This window comes from Hypanus sabinus, chromosome 9 (genome assembly GCF_030144855.1).
Source record: "Hypanus sabinus isolate sHypSab1 chromosome 9, sHypSab1.hap1, whole genome shotgun sequence".
Classification (NCBI taxonomy): Eukaryota; Metazoa; Chordata; class Chondrichthyes; order Myliobatiformes; family Dasyatidae; genus Hypanus; species Hypanus sabinus.
The window spans coordinates 86,435,502-86,461,980 of NC_082714.1; the positions used below are offsets into that span (position 1 = coordinate 86,435,502).

The following is a 26,479-nucleotide window of genomic DNA, read 5'->3' on the forward strand; positions in this document are numbered from 1 at the left end:
CAGAAGGAGTTTAATATGAGGTTAGGGCACAGAAAGGTTGGGTCCTGGAAAGTATGAAAGAGAGGAGAAACCTCTGTGTACAAGTCCACAGGTTCTGGAAGACAGCAACACAGGTAGACAATGTGGTTAGTAAGGCAGTGAGGATATTGGTCTTCACTAGTTGTGGCACTAAATACAAAAGTAGGGATAATATACTCCAATGTTATAACCCCCTGGTCAGATCTCAGCTGGAATATTGGGATGGAGTTCTGGACCTCACACTGTCGGACCAAGGATCAACTTTATTCATCACATGCAAGGACATGTATTAGGAATCTGCTGTGGTGTGTTGGTCAGGGCGAGACGTGAAACAAAAATAAACAACATTCAACAATGATAAAGAATCATATTAAAATAATGTTAGAAGTACAGATACAGAATAAAATGTGCATAAATATGTAAATATAAGCATGTAAATATAAGCGTGTAAACATCTTAGGCATAGAGCAAGGATGCCTAAGACCTTCATAGTACTATAATGATTTTATGTATTGTACTGTACTTCCATGACATGTGAGTGATGAGGAACCTGATTCTGATATGGGTCTCTGTTGTGGACTGAGAATGGGAAGGGGGCAGGGAGAGGGAAGCACCAGAGAGGCATTCTGTAGTGAGCAATAAACCAATCGTTTGGAATCAAGTCACCTTGACGGGTGTCGCAGGGTTGAGTGAATCTGCACCCATTCCACCCCCTCACCCGGGCACCCCTCCCACACCCCTTCCACAGCGCTCCACCCATTCTCAATATCCATTGCTCCTGCCAGGTTTACAAACTCTGTCTCCACTCCACATTGTCAAAAGCAGTACTGTGTAAAACTCTTAGTCACTCTGCCTATAAATATGTGCCTAAGACTTTTGCACAGTACTGTAGATGAAGGTAAATGGAAAGCAATGTGGGAGGGAAGGGTTAAATTGATCTTAGAGTAGGTTACCACAATAAGGTGGGCCAAAAGACCTTTTCTGTTCCATGTTCCATAGTTCTATGTGTAACCCTCGGTTCAGCTAGAAGCTTAATCTAGGGGAAGACAGCCTCCAGCCCATCCAAACTTCAGAAATCTTGTTTGGGTGGATGCACAACGATGTGTTCCCCTGTTACAAGTCAGTACCTCGAAATAACAGACAGTACACAATTTGCAATTAAACAATTGAGCTTTATAATTCTTAATTTGACTGTAGGTTGGTAAAGAAACAAAAAAGAAAAAGGGCCTGTTCTCATGAAACTCCATCTGGCAGTCTACCAACTCCACTCATGTCTTCTCTCTTCATCTCTCACTGACAAAATCCCATCCCTCAGACCCACAAGAAAGAACAACATGCCTCTGGTTGGATGGCACACACTCCAAAGCCCCCGTTATCTCTAGTCATTACCCAAACACTGCTGTTATAGAGAAACCATTACATTAGCAGTGAAACCTTATATACAGTTACATATATAACTGAAGCAGAGCAGCCCAACAACTATGCACCCTCTACTCACAGTGCAGAGCCGTGCTTTTTGTACCCACTGCTCCATGCCTGTGTTTCTGCTCCATACCAGCCCCCTTATTGCTCCTGCTCAGCCCCCCTCCACAACTCCAGCAGCCCCTCGTACCTGTCCCACCAGTCAGTCATGCCGTGACCAATCTGATTGTGGTCTTGGTTAACTTTCCTCCCCGCTCCCCATTAATTCTCAACTTTCCCCGTTATCTGAGCACCTCCCTTGAACATAAAGGGACAGAGAATTCTAAATGTTCTTCACCTTCCATGAGATGAATTCCTCCTTTTCTCCACCTTGGTGGGGAGGGCTTTACCCATAATCCATTACTTGCTGTAGGACTTTCTGTTCAAGGGCATTGGTGTTTCCATTTCAAGCAGTGATGCAGCCAATCAACATGTTCTCCACCCCACGTCTATAGAAGTTTGTCAAATTGAATCTTAGGTGTCATAGTGAATCTTTGTGAAGTCCTAAGGAAGTAGGGGCACTGTTATGCTTTCTCCGTAACTGCACCTGTGCTGGGCCCGGGAACACTGAAGTGATAGCACTGAGGAATTTAAAGTTGCTGACCCTCTCCACCTCTGATCCCCCAATGGTGACTGACTCATGGACTTCTGGTTTCCTCCTCCTGGTCAATAATCGGCCCCTTGGTCCTTCTGACACTGAATGAGAGGTGTTGTTGTGGCACCACTCAGCCAGATTTTCATTCTCCCTCCCATATACTGACTCATCACTACCTTTGGTTTGGCCAATGACAGTGGTGTTGTCAGCAAACTCGTATATGGCATTGGAGTTGTGCTCAGCCACATCGTCATAAGTCTATGACTAGTAAGTCTACAGATAGATCGGGGACTAAGCTCACAACTTCACGGTGCACCCTGTACTGATGGAGATTATGGAATTTTTTTTGAAAAAATGCATCTGTTCACTCAATTGCTTCAATCATTTTTCATCCTTCCCACTGGGATTTGGTAGCCATCATCCTTTAGGCCAGTAGGTATAGATTCAATGGTAGCTCTTCAGCGATTGGGCCCGGAATTCCTGAGGTAGATGATCAGCCACTGAGATTCCTGGATAGTCTGTTCCAGACCCTTACTTTTCCCTTCTTCCCCATAGGAGGTTTCGGCTGGAGAAGGAGCTGGCCAGTGAGCTGTGGCGCATCCGTTGGGAGGACATCCAACTGAGTAACCTGGAAAAGAACCTCCGAAGTGCAGGCAGCAGGCTGACCCTCTCACTGGTCAGGAAGCTCAGTACAGCCGTGTGTCCATGCGAATGCATGCGTGAGAGATAGGACAGTATGGAGGGAGTTTCACTCTGTGTCTGACCCCGGGAGTGTGTGATGGGACGGTGTAGAGGGAGCTTCACTCTGTGTCTGACCCCGGGAGTGTGTGATGGGACAGTGTGGAGGGAGTTTCACTCTGTGTCTGACCCCGGGAGTGTGTGACGGGATGGTGTAGAGTGAGTTTCACTCTGTGTCTGACCCTGGGAGTGTGTGACGGGATGGTGTAGAGGGAGCTTCACTCTGTGTCTGACCCCAGGAGTGTGTGATGGGATGGTGTAGAGGGAGTTTCACTCTGTGTCTGACCCCGGGAGTGTGTGATGGGATGGTGTAGAGGGAGTTTCACTCTGAGTCTGACCCCGGGAGTGTGTGACGGGATGGTGTAGAGGGAGCTTCACTCTGTGTCTGACCCCGGGAGTGTGTGATGGGACAGTGTGGAGGTTCACTCTGTGTCTGACCCCGGGAGTGTGTGATGGGATGGTGTAGAGGGAGCTTCACTCTGTGTCTGACCCCGGGAGTGTGTGATGGGATGGTGTAGAGGGAGTTTCACTCTGTGTCTGACCCCGGGAGTGTGTGACGGGATGGTGTAGAGGGAGCTTCACTTTGTGTCTGACCCCGGGAGTGTGTGATGGGACAGTGTGGAGGGAGATTCACTCTGTGTCTGACCCCAGGAGTGTGTGGTGGGATGGTGTAGAGGGAGTTTCACTCTGTGTCTGACCCCAGGAGTGGGTGGTGGGACAGTGTGGAGGGAACTTCACTCTGTGTCTGACTCCGGGAATGTGTGATGGGATGGTATAGAGGGAGATAGACTTCCCAGTTTCTTTTGCTTTCGGTCATTCCATTGTGCCCCGTGAATTTTCAGTCCAATGGTTTCCCCTTTGAATATAATCTCTCAGGTGAGATCCTTTTGAGAAATTGTAATTCTAGTAACTGATGGAGATTTTCTTTCCCTGCCAGCGAGGCTCAAACTTTGGTTCTTTCCTCTCGAATGAAGGCCAGTACCAGGTTTATGCCAAGACAGGATATTACAAGGTAAGCACCAGAGGCAAATTTGAAAAAAAAAAGATGGGAAAGAAATAAACTGCTGATGTGGGACTGTCAAGATCAAGATTGTTTAATGTCATTTCCTATACACGTGTGCAGGAGAATGAAACAATTGTAACTCCAGATCCGATGCAGCACAAAAAACACAATAAGATAATACTAATACTAATAATGAAACAAAATAAATACATAAATTGCTTATATACATGGATTGATTGTAGGTCCATAAAGTGACGCTTGGCACAGTAGAGCCTGCACATAAGGTGACTACAGGAAATGGTAAAATAGCAGTGTTGGTGGGTGTGGAGGCTGTGTTAGTGGGTGGAGGTGTTGATCAGCCTTACTGCTTGGGGAGAGTAACTGTTTTTGAGTCTGATTGTCCTGGTGTGGATGTTATATAGCCTCCCCCCGATGGGAGTGGGACAAATAGTCCAGGGGTGGGATCCTTCATGATGTTACTGGCACCTTTCTGTATATATGTCCTTGAAGGCGGTAGGCGGATGCTGATGATGCGTTGGGCAGTTTTGAGTACCCATGGTAGAGCTGTCATGTTCACTGCAGGGCAGTTTCTGTGCCATGCAGGTGGTGCAGTCTGTTATGAGCAACACACACAAAATGCTGGTGGAACGCAGCAGGCCAGGCAGCATCTATAGGAAGAAGTACCGTCAACGTTTCGAGCCGAAACCCTTCACCAGGACTAACTCAAGACGAAGGGTCTCGGCCCGAAACATCGACTGTACTTCTTCCTATAGCTGCTGCCTGGCCTGCTGTGTTCCACCAGCATTTTGTGTGTGTTGCTTGAATTTCCAGCGTCTGCAGATTTCCCCGTGTCAGCCTGTAATGATGCTCTTTACTGCCCATCTGTAGAACAATGTGAGTACAGATATGCATGTAACTCCCTGGGTCGCCTCAGGCTCGCTCAGCTCGTTCTTGTCTAGGGGGAGCAGCCTTCAGCCCCGCCAAACTGGGTAATCAGCTGGTGTGGATGCTGTGTGATGTCCCCGCCTCGCCCAAAAACAGACAATACACCAAATGCGATTAAATGAGTACAATTTATAAAGGTTACTATAACTAAGTGATTAATAACAATACAGTATATATGAAGAGAAAATTAAAGAAAAGGCGCCAAACTTATCAAAGTCCAAACCACTTCGTGCACAGCCGTTGGAGCTCAATTACTGAAGTCTTCTGGCCACCATTCGATCCCCTCCGAACTCCTCGACTCGCAGCTCAGGACCCTCCGAGTGGTCAACCAAGCACATCTAGCTTCATCCCCCCCCTCCTCGGAGAATCTCCCGGCCTCGGACCCCCCTTTGGGGTCCGATCCTCGCCCAGCTTAGAGCATTGCGTCCTCTCTCTCGACCCCCTCGCGCCGATCTGCCCAAAAGCCGGTCAACAAAAGCTTACAGACTCAGAAGAAAGAACATTAATCCCCATTTGGTTTACAAAGGAATACCATTCTCGTTATCAGTAAATTAGCATTCCTGCTAGTTAACAAAAGGAAACCCTTTCCCAACAGTAACAAAGAAAAAAAAAAGAAACCCCCTTTACATGCACAATGAAGGTCTCGAGCTTCCTCAGGAAGTAGAAGCATTGATGAGCTTTCATTATTGTGTATAATCTGTAGCCAAGTCAGAAACACTGGTAAAACTCAAGTCAATCAACCAGCATCTGTGGAAAGAGAAACCAGTTAACATTTGGGTCAGAGAGAAAGCAAAAACCCTTTTTCAACCCAGAGCTAATTTTAAACAGCTACTCAACTTCCTAATCACATCTACATCCACTCTCCCCTCCATGGACTCTCTCTGCCCTTCATGCTGCCATGATCAATGACCCCTCCCACCCTGGTCATTCTCTCTTCACCCTCCTCCCCTCTCCTGTCGGCCAAAAGATACTACAGCTGGTACCACCGCGCTCAAGGATGACTTCAGTCACCAGTGAATGGAAAGGCCTGCACTCTGCTGGAATGCACGGTCAAAAGATGGAATTGGCCTACTTTCCCACAGAAGAGCAACGGCTAAGAGTTGAACTTGGAAGTTGTTGATCGATGATGTTCAATAAAGCAGGTGCAGACACGCTTGCCTTTGTTCGGGAAGTCCAAAACCCTGCAGGGAATTCATGAAAACCCTTGCTGTCCAAGAGCAGTGAGACTATGGGACTCCATCCCAAAAGAAATGGTTGAGTTCAGGGCAAAGCAGATAAACATACAAGGGATGTTATAGGCCTGAATGCTTTCTAAGAGCTATGAGATCCCTGAAAATTAAGTCAAATACCTGAATGGAAAAGCCAACAGAAAATGGTGGATACAGCCCAGTCCACAGTAAAGCCCAGCCAGCCATCAAGCACATTCACATGGAATGTTAGCACAATAAAGAACACCATCTAGGTTATACTGTCTTCTCAACACTAGCACTGGGCAGGGTTACAGAAGCCTGAGGTCCCACACCACCAGGTTCAGGAACAGTTATTACCTCTCAGCCATCAGGCTCCTGAACCAGTGTGGATAACATCACTCATTCCCAACACTGAACTGATTCCACAACCTACAGACTAACTTTCCAGCACTCTACACCTCATGTTCTTAGGATTCTTTTGTTATTTGCACAATTTGTCGTCTTTTGCCCATTGGTTGTTTGTCAGTCTTTGTGTGCAGTTGTCATTGATTCTATCGTATTTATTTGTTCTACTGTGAATGCCTGCAAGAAAATGAAACACAGGGCAGTGTATGGAGACATACTTGTACGTTCCTGATAACTTTGCTCTGACTTACTTTGAGCTTGACTGATTCCCCTGAGAGATTCCAGGACATTCTGGAAATAACTGATTTTGGTAGCGGTTTATTATTGTCACATGACTGAGATACAGTGAGAATCTTGTCTTGCATTCTGTTCATGCAGATCAGATCATTACACAGTGTATTGAGCTAGAGTAGTACAGAATAATGTGTAAAACCTACAGTGAAGCTGTTTTGCAATAGACGATAAAGTGCAAGATCATAATGAGGTCAAGAGTCCATCTTATCGTACAACAGGTCTGTTCAAGTGTCCGTTGACAGCAGGGCAGAAGCTGTCCTTGACCCAGTGGTACGTACTTTCAAAGTTCAAAGTAAATCTATTATCAAAGTACAAGGTATTATCAAAGTATTTATCTAAAATTGGAGGGTTATGGGGTAGTGTGGGTTTAGTACTTTTTTTAAGGATTATATGGGTTGGCACAACATGGAGGGCTGAAGGGCCTGTACTGTGCTGTAGTGTTCTATGTTGCTATGGAACATATACACTGCCCTGAGATTCGTTTTCTTATGAGCATTCACAGTAAATACAAAGAAACAGAACAGAATCAGTGAAAAACTCCACACAAAGACAGAAAAAAACTAATGTGCAAAAGAAGACAAACTGTGCAAATGCAAAAAGAAGATAATAGTAATAAATAAATAGATAGATAAATAAATAAGAAATGATACTGAGAACTCAGTTGTAGAGTCCTTAGCTTGTGGAATCAGTTCAGTGCTGGGGTGAGTGAAGTTATCCACACTGGTTCAGGAGCCTGAAGGTTAAAGGATAATAACTGTTCCTGAACCTGGTGGTGTGGGATCTAATGCTCCTGTACCTCCGTCCCGATAGCGGCAGTGAGAAGACGGTGATGGCCTGGATGGTGAAGTCTTTGATGATGGGAGATGCTTTCTTTTGGCAGCATTCCTTGTAGATGTTCTCAATGGTGGGTAGGGCTTTTCCTGTGAGGGACTGAGCTGTATTCACTACTTTGTGTCGGTTTTTCCGTATCTTCGTATGTTATGTAGCTTTTGTTGTGTAGGTTTTTTTTGTATCTTCTATCTGATGGGAAGATAGAGGAGAGAATATCTTCTCTCTTACCCTCTTCTTTGTGTCTTTCTCTCTTCATTATCCTGGGATAGATGTTCTAATAGTCCCTGATCATATAGGTTCAGATTCAGTTTATTGTCATTTATAAACCACAAATACAATGAAGTTAAAAAATGAGACAACATTCTCCGGAATGATATCACAAAAAAGCACAAAACAGACAACACAAGAAAAACCACATAACGTTTGGTAATCCCCAATGCAGAGTCCGGAGCGGCTGCTGCGTATCGATATCGCGCCACTGTCTTAGCACGTTCCCCAGAAAGGAACTACAAACCCATCAGACAAACCTAAAGCTACAAGACCTACACAAAACCACATAGTTACATATAGTTATAGTTAACATATAGTTACAACAGTGCAGACAATACCATAATTGATAAAAGACTAACTGGCAAAGACCACATAATTATAACACATAGTTTCAACAGTGCAAAGCAATACTGTAATCTGATAAAGAGCAGTCCATGGCACAGTTTAAAAGAAAGTCTCAAAGTCCCAACAGCCCATCATCTCACGCATACGGTAGAAGGAAGAAAAACTCTTCCTGCCATGAACCTCCAGCGCCGCAGTTTGCCGATATAGCACCCTGGGAGATCCGACCACAGCCAACTCCGAGTCCGTCCCAAAATTTCGAGCCTCCGACCAGCCCTCCGAATATAACTTTTGCAGGAGTTATCTATGATGAGCTTAGTGCAGCATGCCTTTGGGTTAAGCTCAGATCCAATGTAAGGTCAGGGTGGCACTCTGAAGCTTTCTATATCTTTATCTTGTTGGTAACTAATATAACTTCTCTGGATACTCTACCCCAAGGGAAATATAGTGGCCATTAAGCACATCAATCGGAGGAGAGTGGAGCTGACTCGCAACGTCCTCTTTGAGCTCAAGCACGTATGTTGGGATGCGATTTTCTTAGTCTTCCTCTCTCTGCAGGGGCTTTCTTCCTGTACAACCCCCTTCTCCTCACGGGCTGGGTTTCACCCCAATCGGTCTTATCCTTTGCAAGATGTGGGTGCGTGAGTGGAGGTCAGGTTTGGAGAAAGGTTTGGATGATGAGCAACACACGCAAAATGTTGGGGGAACTCAGCAGGCCAGGAAGCATCTATGGAAAAAAGTATAGCTGACATTTGAGGCGAAATGTTGACTGTTCACTCTTTTCCGTAGATGCTGCCTGGCCTGCTGAGTTCCTCCAGCATTTTGTGTATGTTGCTTGGATTTCCAGCATCTGCAGTCTTTCTCTTGTTTGAATAATGAGCATAGTTTAACATGCCCTTGGATTATGTTCAGGTACAGTTTGTGGCCAGGATTATAGAGCCATTTTGGAGGTATCTATAGCAAGAAGTCTCTTTTTAGCAACATGCCAGGTTTATGAACTTCTGGGAAAGGATTTATTCTGTGCAGTTGGGTGGGGGGGGGGGTTCATTGGAATTGTGTAAAATGGGGGGCGGGAAATGGATTCAGTCAAAAGAGATTGTGGACAGAGGGAGTGATTGAGAAAGGGTTGTGTCCATTGGGATTGTGCGTAATGGGAATAAACGGGAAGGGTTTGGATCCTTTAGGATTATATACAGTGGGAGGAAAAGGGAAGGGGTTATGTCCATTGAGATTGTGCATAACAGGAATCAGGGGTGGCACAGTACCATTGTGGGTAGTTAATGCTATGAGAGCGCTAGCGACCCAGGTTCAATTCCTGCTGCTGCCTGTAAGGAGTTAGTACTTTCTCCCCGTGACCATGTGGGTTTCCTCCAGGTGCTCTGATTTCCTCCCACATTCCAAAGTTGGGTTAGTAAGTTGATTGGGTCTAATTGGGCAATGCAGGCTCATTACCATGCTGTATATCTGATTTTTTTTTTAAATTTGGGAAGAGTTGTGATCACTCACGTGGAAGTACAGATGAGACCCGAAACCAGGATTTCGGACAAAGCTGGAACTTGGAATACTCCTTTATTCAGTAAAGCCAGGCAACTACAAATCTCAAAACTCAAAACTCAACTGTACATCCCAAAGCACAACTATTTAAATGATTTATCCAAAGAACATTCAAAATATTGTTCGGAACAATGATCAATTTGTGAAGGTCAGCCTGGGATTGGTTGCCAGCCGACCAATAGGCGTTGGTCTCTTTGGCTTGCCATAACACCTCCTTCTTGAAAACGATTACGTGTAGGAGTTGGATAGGAACAACTGCTTATGCTGACGATCAGCCGTCACTTTCTTGTCACAGCGTCGCATGTGGCTGTGCTGCCACTAGGTGCTTGTGTGCTCGGGGTAAATTGAACTCTTCCAGGGAGAAGATGAAGATTCAGCTCTATGTTTGATTATCAAACCCAGACAATGTTTTTAACTCATTAAACCTAGCCTTATGAAATGTCAGGTCTTTGGCTGATGATTTAATGATTTAATTATCAGGCACAGCCTTGATTTTATGTTTCTTACAGAAATTTGGCTGGACCAAAACAACAAAGCAGCATTTCTCATCAAATCAGCTCCTCCTAATCTCAGTTTTATAAATGAGACCAGGATAAAGAAACGAGGGAGAGGAATAACCATTCCGTTTAACAATTCTTATCAGAGTAAGCATATATCATATGGAATATTTGCATCTTTTGAATATCCTGCTGTTCAGCTGAAATCCTCCCATCGTGCTTTATTTTTAACTATATTCAGGCCACCCAAATATTGTGCACTGAACTACTATTGACTTTGGGTCGTCATTGTTGGTGACTTTAATATTCATGGTGATAACCCCAAGGACAGTAATGCTAATGAACTGTTCTGCCCATAGACAATTATGGACTGACACAGGGTACACACAGAGCAAGGGCCATACCCTTGACAGAGTCATTTCCGAAGGTCATAACACTTCCAAGTTTGTTCTTTCTGATCATTTCTGTGTTTTCTTTGAAATTACTATCTCCCTATTCACTAGTGCTCAAACTGAGGTAATCACAAAGTAGTCTATCACTGGAAAAACCAAGGTATTGTTCATGCAGGCCTTTTCTCCCACACCTGCCCTCTCTCCGGCCTCTGCCAACAATCTGGTAGACCATCTCAACTCTAAAACTGCAGGTGTCATTGACATAAGTAAAAGTAGCTTCTGGGAAGAAGAAAGCCCATGGAGAAACACCTTGCTGGTTAAACTCCGAAAAAGAGAACATCAAAGAGTCGAATGCTTGAGGCGGAAAACAGAACTCCAGGTCCATTTCGAAATTTCTCATGAAACTCTTCACGTCTGTAACTTAGAATTGAGATGTGCAGGGCAGTCCTGCTTCTCTGATATCATAAACAAAAACAGCAATATTGCACATGCCTTACTTGCTACAGTTGATAGGCTCACACATCAGTAGCACCCGAACTTCTATCCACAAAGTCATGTAATGACCTTGTATTCTTTTCTACTGACAAAATTCAGCAGATTAGACATGCTGTTGGTGTTTCTGCATCAGGTCAGAAGTCAGTGTCATCCTTTCACTCACTTGGAACTAATTTAGTTAAGGTGACACAATTCAAACCTATTGACTATAAAACTTTAGAAGAAATTGTGCTACACCTGAAATTTTCCTCCTGTTCCCTTGACATTTTACCTCCAATAGGTTTCAAAAGCTACATTTGATGTCAGAGAAATGTATACAATAAATGTCCTGAAATTCTTTTTCTTCTGCCTACAACCTTTTTAAACCTGCTGATAAGGGGGGTGCTGTTGTTGTCTGGCATACTGACCTCTACCTGGCCGAGGCACAGCGACAACTCTCTGATACCTCCTCTTATTTACCCCTTGATCATGATCCCACTAAGGAGCACCAGGCCATTGTCTCCAATACCATCACCAACCTTATTAGCTCTGGGGATCTCCCATCCACTGCCACAAACCTCATAGTTCCCACACCCCGCACTTCCCGTTTCTACCTCCTACCCAAGATCCACAAACCTGCCTGTCCAGGTAGACCTATTGTCTCAGCTTGCTCCTGCCCCACCAAACTCATTTCTGCATACCTTAACACTGTCTTATCCCCCCTTGTTCAATCTCTTCCCACCTATGTTCGTGACACTTCTCATGCTTTGAATTTTTTCAATGATTTTAAGTTCCCTGGCCCCCACCGCCTTATTTTCACCATGGACGTCCAGTCCCTCTATACCTCCACCCCCACTGAGATGGTCTCGAAGCTCTTTGCCTCTTTTTGGATTCCAGACCTAACCAATTCCCCTCTACCACCACTCTCCTCCATCTAGCAGAATTAGTTCTTACTCTCAATAATTTCTCCTTTGGCTCCTCCCACTTCGTGTAGCCATGGGCACCCGTATGGGTCCCAGTTATGCCTGCCTTTTTGTTGGCTTTGTGGAACAGTCCATGTTCCAAGTCTATACCAGTATCCATCTCCCTCTTTTCCTTCGCTACATCGACGACTGCACTGGCGCTGCCTCCTGCATGCATGCTGAGCTCGCTGACTTCATTAACTTTGCCTCCAACTTTCACCCTGCCCTCAAATTTACCTGGTCCATTTCCGACACCTCCCTCCCCTTTCTTGATCTTTCTGTCTCCATCTCTGGAGACGGCCTAGCTACTGATATCTACTATAAGCCTACAGACTCTCACAGCTACCTGGACTATTCCTCTTCCCACCCTGTCTCTTGCAAAAAGGCTATCCCCTTCTCACAATTCCTCCGTCTCCGCCGCATCTGCTCTCAGGATGAGGCTTTTCATTCCAGGACGAAGGAGATGTCTTCCTTTTTTAAACAAAGGGGCTTCCCTTCGTCCACCATCAACTCTGCTCTCAAACGCATCTCTCCCATTTCCCACACATCTGCCCTCACCCCATCCACCCGCCACCCCACTCGGGATAGGGTTCCCCTTGTCCTCACCTACCACCCCACCAGCCTCCAGGTCCAACGTATAATTCTTCGTAACTTCTGCCACCTCCAACGGGATCCCACTACCAAACACATTTTACCCTCCCCCCCCCCTTTCTGCATTTCGCAGGGATCGCTCCCTATATGACTCCCTCGTCCACTCGTCCCCCCCATCCCTTCCCACCGATCTCCCTCTTGGCACTTATCCTTGTGAACGAAACAAGTGCTACACCTGCCCTTACACTTCCTCCCTCACCACCATTCAGGGCCCCAGACAGTCCTTCCTGGTGAGGCGATACTTCACCTGTGAGTCGGCTGGTGTGGTATACTGCGTCCGGTGTTCCCGGTGTGGCCTTTTATATATTGGTGAGACCCGATGCAGACTGGGAGACCGTTTCGCTGAACACCTACGCTCAGTCCGCCAGAGAAAGCAGGATCTCCCAGTGGCCACACATTTTAATTCCACATCCCATTCCCATTCTGATATGTCTATCCATGGCCTCCTCTACTGTCAAAATAAATCCAAACTCAGGTTGGAGGAACAACACCTTATATACCGGCCGGGTAGCCTCCAACCTGATGGCATGAACATTGACTTCTCTAACTTCCATTAATGCCCCTCCTCCCCTTCTTACCCTATCCCTGACATATTTAGTTGTTTGCCTGTTCTCCATCTCCCTCTGGTGCTCCCCCCCCCCACTTTCTTTCTCCCGAGGCCTCCCGTCCCATGATCCTTTCCCTTCTCCAGCTCTGTATCACTTTCGCCAATCACCTTTCCAGCTCTCAGCTTCATCCCACCCTCTCCGGTCTTCTCCTATCACTTCGCATTTCCCCCTCCCCCCCACTACTTTCAAACCTCTTACTATCTCTCCTTTCGGTTAGTCCTGACGAAGGGTCTTGGCCCGAAATGTCGACAGCGCTTCTCCCTATAGATGCTGCCTGGCCTGCTGTGTTCCACCAGCATTTTGTGTATGTTGATCTTTTTAAAAAGTGTTTTTAGTTGCATGGTACCAGTCATTCTACAAATAGTCACACTTTTCTTCTATCAGGCTGTTTCCCAAAAGCCCTGAAAACTACAGTTATTAAGCCTCTTTACAAAAAGAATAACCTGGATGTCTCCAAATAATAACTGCAAGCCTGTATCAAACTTACCGTGTTTAAGTAAAATCATTGAAAAGGTTGTTTATCAGCTTTTAGGCATTTAGCAACCATTCGGATGTTTCCCAGTCTGGGTTTTGACACCACAGCTCTAAGACTGTTCTGATCGAGGTTTTAAATGACATCCGCTTAAACCGTGATGATGGTAACATTACAGTTTCAGTTCTACTGAATCTCAGAGCTGCTCTGACACATTTGACCATGGCATATCACTGGACAGACTGGGAAACTGAATGGGACTTTCAGGTACAGTCCTAAAGTGGTTTAAATTGTATTTACAGGACAGAAGCTATTTTGTATTGATTGGTAGCTACATATCTGACCAAGCAAAAATGACGTGCAGAGTGCCTTAAGGGTCCAAACTAGGGCCTCTCCTGTTTAACATATACATGCTCCCTCCAGCTCAAATCGTGGTAAGCAACAAAATATCTTAGTATACAGATGACACTCAGATTTATATAACGGAGTCGTCAAGTGACTATGGTCCCATGCAGTCACTAGAAAACTATATTGAACAAATCACTGATTGGAAATTTCCTCCAGTTAAACAAAGAGAAAACTTAAATAAATTCTTTTTGGTGCCAAAAAGAATTAAAAGTCAGTGCTTAAAGGGCCTATTTCTCAGCAAGATCTAGAAAAACTCGTCCATGCATTATTTTTTAGTAGATTTGACTATTGTTAGGTATTTTCACAGGTCTCTGTAAAAAAAAAATCTCTCAGAGAGCTGCAGCTCATTCAGAACACCACTGCTGGAGTCCTCACTGAGACCAAGAAAGCAGAACACATCACTCAAGTTCTCGGATCACTACATTGGCTTCCTATCCAGAGGATTGCTTTAAAGTATTACTATTGGTGTATAAAGCACTGAATGGTCTCGGGCCAAAATACATCTCCAATCTCTTGCTGCATTATGAACCTTGCTGAGCTCTCAGGTCATCTGGGCGCATCAGCTTACTGTCCCCAGGGTCAAGACTAAACAAGGTGAAGCAGCTTTTGGTTACTATGCTCCACGTATCTGGAATAATCTTCCAGAGGATCTAAAGTCTGCCCCAACTTTAATCTATTTTAAATTGAGTCTTAAAACTTTTCGCTGTAGCTTTTATTTAGAATCTCCTGCACTGTAACTTCTATTTCTTTATTTTTGTATTATTTTATTCTCTTTATATTGTCTTAAATTTAATGTTTAATTTTTATATCTTTTTCTATCTAAAGCACTTTGAACTGCCTTGTGTTTGATAAGTGCTAAACAAATAAACTTGCCTTGCCTGACAAACGTGATGTGCCTTTGGGAGCATATGGTCACAACTGGTTGATGTGGTGACACCAGTGAATTCCATCTATGATAACTTTGTAGGCCACTCTCCCCATTCATCTGACAATCTGAACTGGTACCCAGGGATCTCACCCATTGAGATTTCACCTGTGGAACAAGGTCTGTGTGGCTGTCTTTGTGCACCTGACCATCTACATTCTTGGATGTTGGGGGCTGTGATGCCTTTGCATCTAACACAGTACACAGTTTTCTTCCTAAAAGCACTGCAGCTGGTAACTTTGCCTCGAGGCCTGCACGTGGTGTAATTCAGTATGTCAGCAGGAATGTGTTGAGGGTCTCTGCTGATGCTCCTTCCTCTTGATTCCAGAAGCTACTGTTTTTAAGAAGACTATGTGCCTCTCTGCTTGGCCATTGAACTGTGGATGATGTTTGGGTGACCGGATGTGTTTAATTTCTCTGTTCTGGCAGAATGCAGCAACTGGTGTTGTCAGAGACCAGGGTTTCTGGCATCCCAAAGCAGCTAAAGATCTGCAGCAATGGTTGAATGGTGGCTTTTGTCATTGTTGACTTCATAGATAATACTTCTGGCCATTTGGAATAGGTGTCAACAGAATAAGGTGGGTACACCCATTAATTGGGCCAGTGAAGTCATGTGCTTGACTCTAAGGTCCGGTAGCCCTGTGGCCATGGTTGTGGATTCTTTGCTGCCAGAGAGCACTGAATACACTGCCCACATATGGATATGACTTCTTCATCTAGGCCCAGCCAGTACTCACAGCTTCTTGCAGGGCTTTCATTCAATTAATGTCTGGGTGACCATGGTGGAATTGTTTCAGTACTTTTGATCGAGATGTTTGTGGAATCATTATTCTGTCTCCAAACAGGAGTCCACAGTTGATGGATGATGTTGGTAGAAGGATACACGTCTTCCTCAATCTCGACTGGCCACCCATCAGTGGAGGTAGCTGGAGATGGGCCGAAGAGGATCTGCAGCTGTTTCTGCTCTGGTCTTGTTGACTGGAAGGCTTTCAGCACTTCAGAATTCCAGCCACAAATGAGTATTCGTTTTCAGTAACCTTCTGATTCATCAGTCTGGAGAAGGCATCACCTGACCAGATTCCTGGGCTGGTGTGCCCTTGATTTCAAAATCATAGGCTAATAGCGTTGTTGTCCACCTTTGCAGATGTTTGGCTGTATATACCAGGGTGCCTTTCTTAGGCCCAAAGATGAACAACAGTGGTTTGTGATCAGTGAAGAAAGTGAAGCTTCTACCACAAATCATCCTGTGGAATTTCTTCCCAGCAAAGATGATTCCCAAGGCTTCCTACTCAATTTGTCCATAGTCCATAGTTCCTTTCAATTGTGGTCAGTGATCTGGCTGCATAAATGACAGCTTTTTATGAACCAGAGAAGACATGGGATTTGACAGCACCCACTCTGTAGTTGGATGCATCCATTGTGACAGCAATTGGCAACTCCAGGTTGAAATGCATCAAGAGAAGGTTGGACGATAGCATATTCTTCACCTGATCAAAAGCCTCTTGGCATTGTACGGACCATTTTCACGTAGCAGGGCATTGGATGGCTCCGTCAGCCAGTGCATCACTAGGTAAAATGCTGAATGATTGTAAAGGCTGGCATTTGATAGTGGAGGCATTTTTTTCAAGATAGCAGTGATGTTTTCAGGATCTGGGTGAAGACTGTGCTCATCTATGATTAATACTAGATACTAAATTGATGACATCAGTTGGTTACATTTTTCTGCCCAAAGTCGCAATCTAAAGTTTTGTAGTTTTTTTTCAAAACATGGACCAGGTGTTGGCATAGTTCTGTCTAATCCATGCCCATCTCATTGTGTCCATAAGCTGTTGGAAAATTGAAGGAACTGCCTTTACCCAGAAAGGCAGACAGCCAAAGGAAACCAAACTTTTTTGTTGACATGGTCAGAGGATCCTGTGAATTTGCTGCCACTTCTACTTAGAGGTAGGCTTCAGTCAAGTCCAATTTTGCAAAGTAGCCACTGCCGTTCAATTTTGTGAAGAGATCTGCTCGTATCTGTAATGGATACTGGTGTGCCTCTAGATCTGCATTGAGACCATTTAAGAAGACCGTAAGACATAGGAACAGAAGTAGGTCTATTTGGCCCATTATGTCTGCTCCATCATGACTGATCCTATTTTCCCCCTCCTCAGCCCCACCCCCAGGTTAAAGAAATTTCTCTGCCTCTCTGTTTTATATGGACACCCCTCCATCCTGAGGCCGTGTCCTCTTCTCTTATACTCCTCCACCACGGGAAACATACTTTCCACTTCTACTCTGTCTACTCCTAATCTAAGTCCTTCTTGTTTCCTCAAAATGACTTGCCCCTCCAATCTTCATATCATCTGCAAACTTGGCAAAAAGCTATTTATTCCATCATCTAAATCATTGATAAAACAGCACAAAAAGAAGCAGTCCCAACACTGACCCCTGTGGAACACCACTAGTCACTGGCAGCCAACCAGAAAGGTTCCTTTTATTCCCACTCGCTGCCTCCTATCAATCAGCTAATGCTCTAGCCATGCCAGCAACTTTCCTGCAATACCATGAGCTCTTAACTTGGCACCTTGTCAAAGGCATTGTGAAAATTCAAATATCCACTGCATGCCCTTTATCTATCCTACTTGTAATCTCCTCAAAGAATTCCAACAGGGTCACCATGCTGACTGCCCAATCTTGTCCTGTGTCACCAAGTACTACATAACCTCATCCTTAACAATTGTCTCTGACATCTTCTCAACCACTGAGGTCAGGCTAACTGGTCTATAATTTCCTTTCTGCTGTCTCCCTCCTTTCTTAAAGAGTGAAGTAACATTTGCAATTTTCCAGTCCTCCGGCACCATGCCAGAGTCCAATGATTTTTAAAAGATCATTTCTAATGGCTCCACAATCTCTACCACTATCAGAACGCTAGGGTGTAATTCATCTGGTCCAGGTGAGTTATGCACCTTTAAGTCTTTCAGGTTTTTTGAGCACCTTCTCCCTTGTTATAGTAACTACTCTCACTTCTTCTGTCACACTTTCCAACATCTAGCCCACTGCTGGTGTTTTCCACAGTGAAAACTGATGCAAAATACTTATTCAGTTCATCTGCCATCTCCTTGTTCTTCATTAGTATTTCCCCAGCCTCATTTTCTAGAGGTCCTATATCCACTCTCATCTCTTTTATATATATATTTTTTTAATATATATACTTGAAAAAGTTTTTTTCTATCCACCTTGATATCATTTGCTAACTTGCTTTCATATTTCATCTTTTCCCTCTTAATGGTTCTTTTGGTTACTTTCTGTAGATTTTTAAAAAGCTTCCAAATATTCTATCCTCCCACCTATTTTTATTTTGTTGTATGCCCTCCCTTTTGCTTTTACCTTAGCTTTGACTTCTTTTGTCAGCCATGGTTGTATTAATTTGCCATTTGAGTATTTCTTAATTTTTGGAACACATCTATCCTGCACCTTCCTCATTTTCCCCGGAAACTCACGCCGTTGCTGCTCTGCTGTCATCTCTGCCAGCATCTCCTTCCAGTTTACTTTGGTTAACTCCTCTCTCATACTACTCTAATGTTCCTTACTCCACTGAAATACTGCTATGTCAAAATTTACTTTCTTCCTATCAAATTTCAAGTTAAACTCAATCATATTGTGATCTCTGGCTCCTAAGGGTTCCTTTACCTTAAGCTCCCTAATTGCCTCCAGTTCATTACACAACACCCAATCCAGTATAGCTGATCCCCTAGTAGGCTCAATGACAAACTGCTCTAAAAAGCCATCTCTTGGCATTCAACAAACTCACTCTCTTGAGATCCGTGAGCAACTTAATTTTCACAATCTACCTACGTGTTAAAATCTCCCATGACTATCATAACATTGCCCTTTTGACATGCCTTTTCCATGTCCTGTTGTAATCTGTAGTCCACATCCCAGCTACTGTTAGGAGGCTTGTATAGAACTGTCATCAGGGTCCCTTTACCCTTGCCGTTTCTTAACTCAACCCACAAGGATTCAACATCTTCCGATCCCATGTCACATCTTTCTGCTGATTTGATGCCATTCTTTACCTGCAGAGCCATGCCACCCCCTCTGCCTACCTTCCTATCCCTCTGATACAATGTGTAACCTTCGACATTCAGCTCCCAACTACAACCATCCTTCAGCTATGATTCATTGATGGCCACAGTATCATACCCGATAATCTGTAAAAGTGCAACAAGATCATCCCAGCTTATTTCTTGTACTCAGTGCATAACACAGATTATTTGTTGCTCTTTTTGATTCTGCGTTCCCAATGCACTGATACTCACCCTGCTGACTGCAATTTTGATGCATCCTGGAGGTCCTGCTAGGCTTTCTGCCTAGCTCTCCATATTCTCTCTTCAGGACCCCTTTGCTTTTCTTTCCTATGTTAATGGTACCAAGACATCTGGCTGCTCTGCCCCCCCCCCACCTCCAAAATGCTGTGAATGCGACCCGCGACATCCCTGGGAGGCAACATACCATTTGGGTGTCCCGTTCACATCCACAGAATCTCCTCTCTGTTCCTCTGACTATTGAGTCCCCTACCACTACCGTTCCGCTCTTCTCCCTCTTTCCCTTCTGCATCACGGACTCATGCTCAGTGCTGGTAATCTGGTCTCCATGGCATTCCCCTGGGAGGTCACAACAGTATCCAAAGCGGTCTACTTATTATTGAGGGGATGGCCACAGAGCTAACTCTTGGCAGTTCCACCGAGCTGTGTTTGGCTGCTTGGACACCTGCTGAGTGACGATGTCTGGGCCACTGGAAAATGCTTTGACACGGACCAGCTTGGAATCGTATTTCAGGCTGATCAAAAGCTGAAAATCTGGAGTGACAGATTGTAGAGTCGTATCAGGGTCTTGCTCCAGTCTGGACAGGAACCTTTTATGAAAGTCTGCATAGCCAGGCGGCTGAAGTCCGCAAGTAAAAATCAGACATTTCAACTGCGGTTCAGTCATGTTACCCACCTTGAACTTTTCACGTTCACGATTAACGACACGGGCAAATGTGATGAAGTCATTAGCAATGTGATTAACAAGTTTTAGGCATTAGTGGCGAACACTGGCAAGCGATGACTGCTTTCCAAAGATGCTTGTTAGCCGTCAGACAGTTTCATCAATGGAATAGTCTTAGGCAGGTTGACGTTGAAATGCGTGTTCAATAGTACCCGGTTTTCAGCGCCAAGGGCGTGTCTTCCACAGGGCGTCTTTGTCAGAATCTGATTTATTATCACTGGCATTTGTCAACTGTGCAGCAGCAGTACAGTGCATGATAATAGAGATAAAGAAAAGTGTAAATTTCATTAAGTATATCGATGTACATCAAACAGTTAAATGAGATAAATAGTGTAAAAACAGAACTTAAAACGTAGCAAGGCAGTATTTGTTGGTTCGATGTCCATTCAGAAATTGGATGGCAGAGGAGAAGAAGTTGTTCCTGAATCATTGAGTTTGTGGCTTCAGACTTCTGCACCTCCTTCCCGATGGTAGCCTTGAGAAGAGGGCGTGTCCTGGGTGATGGGGGTCCTTAATGATGGAGGCCGCCTTTTTGAGGCATTGGCCCATGAAGATGTGCTGTATACTATAGAGGTTAGTGTTCATGATGGAGTTTACAATCCTCTGCAGCTTATTTCAGTCACGTGTAGTAGTCAACCCCACCCCCCCACTCTTGGTGATGCAGCCAGCTTAAATGTTCTCCATGATTATCTACTGGTGAACTAGACCAGGAATACAACTTCATAAAATGTTTGAACTGTGATTCACGTGTAACTCCCGAAGCTGATTTGAACTGGAATTTGGAAATGGATGCAACAACTGATCCACACGAGTTCTGTTCTGTGTTTGACACCGACATCGTTGGACTCACTGATAACTTGGTCAAGGTTTCGATTAACTTAAGCTGGGCCGCCTCAGACTGAGCTTCCTGCTGTTGAAGAATTGGCGTGCAATTCTTCTGAACTTGCTGCATCGATATACAGCACCTCACTACCAGTTGCTTGTGTTCGCTCGCCAAGAACTACTGATGAATCCCTAAGTCAGGAGACAGGACAACGCCCGAACTCTGAATACAACTTTATTCAGTAAATCTCTGCAACTACAAATTTCAAACTCAAAACTCAACTGTACATCCTGAGCACGGCTATTTAAACAGTTTACCCAAAGATGTTGATAAGACAACAACCGATTTGTGAAAGTCAGCCTGGAATTGGCTGTCTTCTGCCAAACAGGCATTGGTTCTTTTGGGCTGGCCTTAACAGGAAGATGTTGGGTCCAGTAGGATTATGTACAGTGGAAGGTTGGGGGGGGGGGGATTTTTTTTTTTAAATTGAAATACAGTGCAGAACAGGCCTGGCCCTATGAGCCATGCTGCCCAGTAATCCCTCGATTTAACCCTAGACTAATCATGGAACAATTTACAATGAGCAACTAACCTACAAATTGGTATGTCTTTGGACTGTGGGAGGAAACCGGAGCACCCGGAGGAAGCCCACACGGTCACGGGGAGAAGGTGCAAACTCCTTACAGGCAGAGGCAGGCAGGAATTAAACTGTACTGTAAAGTGTTGTGCCAACTACTATGCTACAGTGTCACCGGCATTGTGTCCATTGGAATTGTGCATGGCAGAAGTAACTGGAAAGGGTTGGATCCATTGGGATTGTGTAGAGAGGGAGTGCATCCGAACATTTGATCAATTGGGACATCCGTCCTCAGTGTGTCACTGCTCATTACTCTGGCGTCGTCAGCACTCACCCACGAGCTCTGACAAAGGCTGGACTTCCTCTCAGAACCTGCCTCTGATCCTGTTTCTCTCTCTGGCTCTTCCCTCACGCCCCCCCCCCCCCACCCTCCACAGATGAGGGATGTGCAAAACGAACATCTGACACGATTCATTGGGGTCTGCATCGATCTCCCGAACATCTGTATCGTCACAGAGTACTGTCCCCGGGGGAGTTTACAGGTATGCAGTCTGCCACCGTTAAAGCTTAGCCTGCACATCCGCCACATTGCAAAGCCTGCCTGCCGTCCTCCCCCCGACCCGAAGGTCTGTTCTGCAGTCTCCTTCCAATGGTGTTCTTCAGATGAATGTGGCAGCCCCTCAGAGACCTCAACGACCCTGCTGAAGGTGCAAGGTAGATAACTCTCATTCTTTTATTCCAGGACATTCTGGAAAATGAGAGCATTACCCTGGACTGGATGTTCCGATATTCCCTGATCAATGACATTGTCAAGGTAAGGCATGAGAGGTTTCTTTCATAGCCCAGAATCTGAAGTAAAACCAGGAAATGCGGGAAATAAGCAGCAGGTCGGGCTCCATCCGTGGGGAGAGAAACAGAATTAATGTTTTAACCTTCCATCTCTATCTCTCTCTATTTCTGTCTCTTCAAGAGATATAGGCAGATAGGCAGAGTATGAGGTTGGGACAGTGGTTTCAGAACGATTGTCCCAGTCTTCTCCTGTCAGAGTCGAGTCCCTCTTGTACAGTACAGATAAATACTGTATATGTACAGGTGTAAGATAAAACATGTCACAGTGTCACAGGCACAGTGCATCAGACAAGCAGCTTCCACAAGAAATACATTAATACTCAGGAATGGAAGAAGCTACAGAGAGAAGTGGACTCAACCCAATACATCACAGACACAACCCTCCCCTCCTTTGGCAGAGTCTACAGGAGGTACTGCCTCAAGAAGGCAGCATTTACCAGCAAAGACCCCCCCCCCCATCCAGGCCACGAAGGGCCATAAGAGGGTTCAAAGGAAGTTCGCGAAAATGATTCCAGGATTAAACAGCTCGTCATATGACGAGCATTGGATGGCTCTGGGCCCGTATTCACTGGAATTCAGAAGAATGAGGGGTGCCCTAATTGAAACCTATCGAATGGTGAAAGCCCTCGATGGAGTGGATGCGGAGAGGATGCTTCTCATGGTGGGGGAGTCTACGACCAGAGGGGGCAGCCTCAGAATAGAGGGGCATCCTTTTAGAACAGAGATGAGGAGGAATTTCTTTAGCCAGAGGGTGGTGAATCTGTGGAATTCATTGCCACAGCTGACTGTGGAGGCCAAATCTTTACATATATATTAAGGCAGAGGTTGATAGGTTGATGATTGATCAGGGAATGAAGGGATACCGGAAGAAGGCAGGAGACTGGGGCTGAGAGGAAAAATGGATCAGCCATGGTGGAGCAGACTCAATGGGCCAAATGGCCTCATTAGATCTAGGAGGCCTAATTCTCCTCCTATATCTAATGGCATTATAAACAAAATATTTTCACAAACTTTTTCAAGAAAGAATAAAATTTGAACAAAAATGTTCATTGTAGTGCAAAGTAATCAAAGTGTTGCTATACTGAGGTAATTGGGGTTGTTCCGGTCGGTTCAGGAACCGAATGGTTGAATGGCTGTTCCTGATCCTGGTGGTGTGGGACTTAAGGCTTCTGTACCTCCTGCCTGATGGGAGCTGTGAAAGTTGGCCTGGTCTGGATGGTGGGGATCTTTGATGAGGGATGCTGCCTTCTTAAGGCACTGCCTCCTGTAGATGTTACCGATAGTGGAGAACGATGTGCCTGTGAGTCCACTCCTCTGCAGCTTCTTTCATTCCTGTGCATTTGAGTTGCCCTACCAGACTCTGCTTTCCTGGCACAGATGACACATAAACTCTTCTCGGGGTTCCAGCCGGGCCCAGATGTCGGGTTTAACCAAAGTTTCAATGACCAACTCCACCATCTTCATCAAGGATGATGCCTGGGCACGTTTCATCTGGTGGTAAACATACTCAATTCCCATTGTCCATCCCTCCTGTTTGGTTAGTCTCGAGTCAGAAATGGTGTATGATTTTAACCAAGGTGGGACAGCAGAAACCTGACTGGTTGAGGACTAATGGAGAGGGATGGACGAAGGGAGTTGAGTACATGTACTACCAGACCAGGCGTGCCAAGGCAACATCCCTGATGAAAATGGCAGAGTTTCTCATCCAAACATCGGTTCAAATCAACAACAGGACCAGGCTGGAAGCCCAACAAGAGTTTGTATGTTACAGTCAGGATAATCTCAATAATCCACCCACAGGTGCTTGTAGAGTATTCAGTGACAAGCCAAAACTTCTAAGAAAGTAATGACACTGGCAGATCTTTCTCTTGATCGCATCAATGTGCTGGGCCCAAGACAGGTCATCCAACCACTGCTCTCCACATATTACCCCCGCTGCAGACTGTCACTCTCCTCCCCCTTCCCGAAGTGCGTTTCACTGACGTTGAGCATGAAGCTGTTGTTGTGGCATGGCCAGGTGTCCTATCTCTCTCCCCTGGAAGCTGCTTCACCAGCAGTGGTGCATTGGTGAATTTGTGTCTGGCACGAGAGCTGGCGCGTGTATAGTGAGCAGAGCAGGGGGGCTATACGCACAGCCATGAGATGCTCCTGTGCCGATGGTCAGCAAGAGGATTACTATAAATGGGTGGCGTTGGATTGGAGTCTAAAATGATTATTTTTCTTGTAGCTTAACTTCTCTTATGCTTGCTTGTGTTTTTATCTAATTACATGTAATTATTCAGCAAGTCCAGTCTAGCTGATTCTGTATTTTTCTACAAGTTTCTTAGTTTTCCTGTGCAGCATGTGTCACATCCGTAAGTTACTCTCAGAACCAGAATCAGGTTTAGTATCACCAGGATAATGCTGTGAAATTTGTTGACTGTGTGGCGGCTGTACAATGTAATACATAATAATAGAGGGAAACATGGAATTACAGTATCAATGTACACAGTGCCCATAAAAAGAATTCACCCCCGCCCTCATCGGAAGTTCACCTGTTTTATTGAATCACAGCGGATTTAATTTGGCTTTATTGACACTGATCAACAGAAAAGACTCTTTCACGTCAAAGTGAAAGCAAATTTCTACAAGTTGGGCTAAATTTATTAGTTATTAAACACAAAATAAAGCCCATTGTATTCCAGATAAGGAGGAGGAAGTGGAGATGGGTCAGCCACACCTTGAGGAAGAGCCAGTCGAATGTCACCCGACAATCACTCGAATGGAGTCCACAAGGGAAGAGAAGAAGAGGTCGCCCAAAGCAAACCTGGAGGCGTAGGCTTTTGAATGAACTGAAAGCCGCCGGCCAAACTTGGGAGACTGCAAAAACCTGCTGGAGATCGCAGGAAGTGGAGGACTTTTGTTGAGGCCCTATGCTCCATAAGGAGCGAAAAGGGTTAAAGAGAGAAACACAATCATTGATTGCATAACTACTCACCGCCTCAAGTCAGTATTTACTTTGTAGTAGAAGCACCTTTGGCAGTAATTGAAGCCTTGAGTCTGTGTGGACAGGTCTCTGTCAGTTTCACACATCAGGACACTGCAATTTTTCCCCATTCTTCTTCACAGAACTGCTCAAGCTCTGTCAGATTGCATGGGGATTGAGAGTGCTCAGCTCTTTTTTTTAAAGTCCAGCCACAAGTTTGAGGTCTGGACAATGACTTGGCCATTCCAGGACATTAACTTTGTTGTAGCTTTGGCTTTACACTTGGGGTCATGGTCTTGCTGGAAAACAAATCTTCTCCTAATCACTGTTCTCTTGCAGACTGCATCAGGTTTTCCCCCAGGATTTCTCTGTATTTTGCTTCATTCATTTTACCCTCTACCTTCACAAGCCTTCCAGGGCCTGTTGCAGTGAAACATCCCCACAGCACGATGCAGCCGCCATCATGCTTCATGGTAGGGACGGTGTGTTTTTGATAATGTGCGGTGTTTGGCTTACACCAAACATAGTGTTCAGTCTGATGGCCGAAAAGCTCAATTTTGGTTTCATCAGACCATAGAACCTCCTTCCAGCTGACTTCAGAGTCTCCCACATGCCTTCTGGCAAACTCTAGCTGAGACTTCATGTGAATTTTTTTCAACAGTGGCTTTCTCTTTGCCACTCTCCCATAAAACTGTGACTGGGGAAGCACCCGGGCAACAGTTGTTGTATGTACAGTCTCTCCCATCTCAGCCACTGAAGCTTGTAGCTCCTCCAGAGTTGTCATAGGTCTCTTGGTGGCCTCCCTCACTAGTCCCCTTCTTGCGTAGTCACTCAGTTTTTGAGGACAGCCTGCTCCAGGCTGATTTACAGTTGTGCCATATTCTCTTCATTTCTTGATGATTGACTTAACTGTACTCCAAGGGACATTCAGAGACTTGGAAATTTTCTTGTATCCATCTCCTGACCTGTGCTCTTCAATAACCTTTCCGTGGAGTTGCTTGGAGTGTTCTTTAGTCTTCATGGTGTAGTTTTTGCCAGGATACTGACTCACCAGCAGTTGGATCTTCCAGATACTGGTGTATTTTTACCACAATCAATTCAAACACCTTGAGCACACAGGTGATCTCCATTTAACTAATCATGTGACTTCTGAAACCAATTGGCTGCACCAGTGATGATTTGGTGTCATATTAAAGAAG

General features: G+C 45.0%; 1 protein-coding gene across 1 annotated transcript in view; it reads left to right on the forward strand.

Moving 5' to 3' along the window:
• Window positions 1-26,479, forward strand: part of LOC132399559 (atrial natriuretic peptide receptor 1-like) — a 102,395-nt gene that overhangs the window by 34,258 nt on the left and 41,658 nt on the right. Inside the window, exons 8-12 of the mRNA XM_059980049.1 lie at window positions 2,630-2,750; window positions 3,750-3,824; window positions 8,531-8,608; window positions 21,904-22,008; window positions 22,209-22,280. Of these exons, the coding sequence (XP_059836032.1) occupies window positions 2,630-2,750; window positions 3,750-3,824; window positions 8,531-8,608; window positions 21,904-22,008; window positions 22,209-22,280 (451 nt within the window). The remainder of the gene's footprint in view (window positions 1-2,629; window positions 2,751-3,749; window positions 3,825-8,530; window positions 8,609-21,903; window positions 22,009-22,208; window positions 22,281-26,479) is intronic.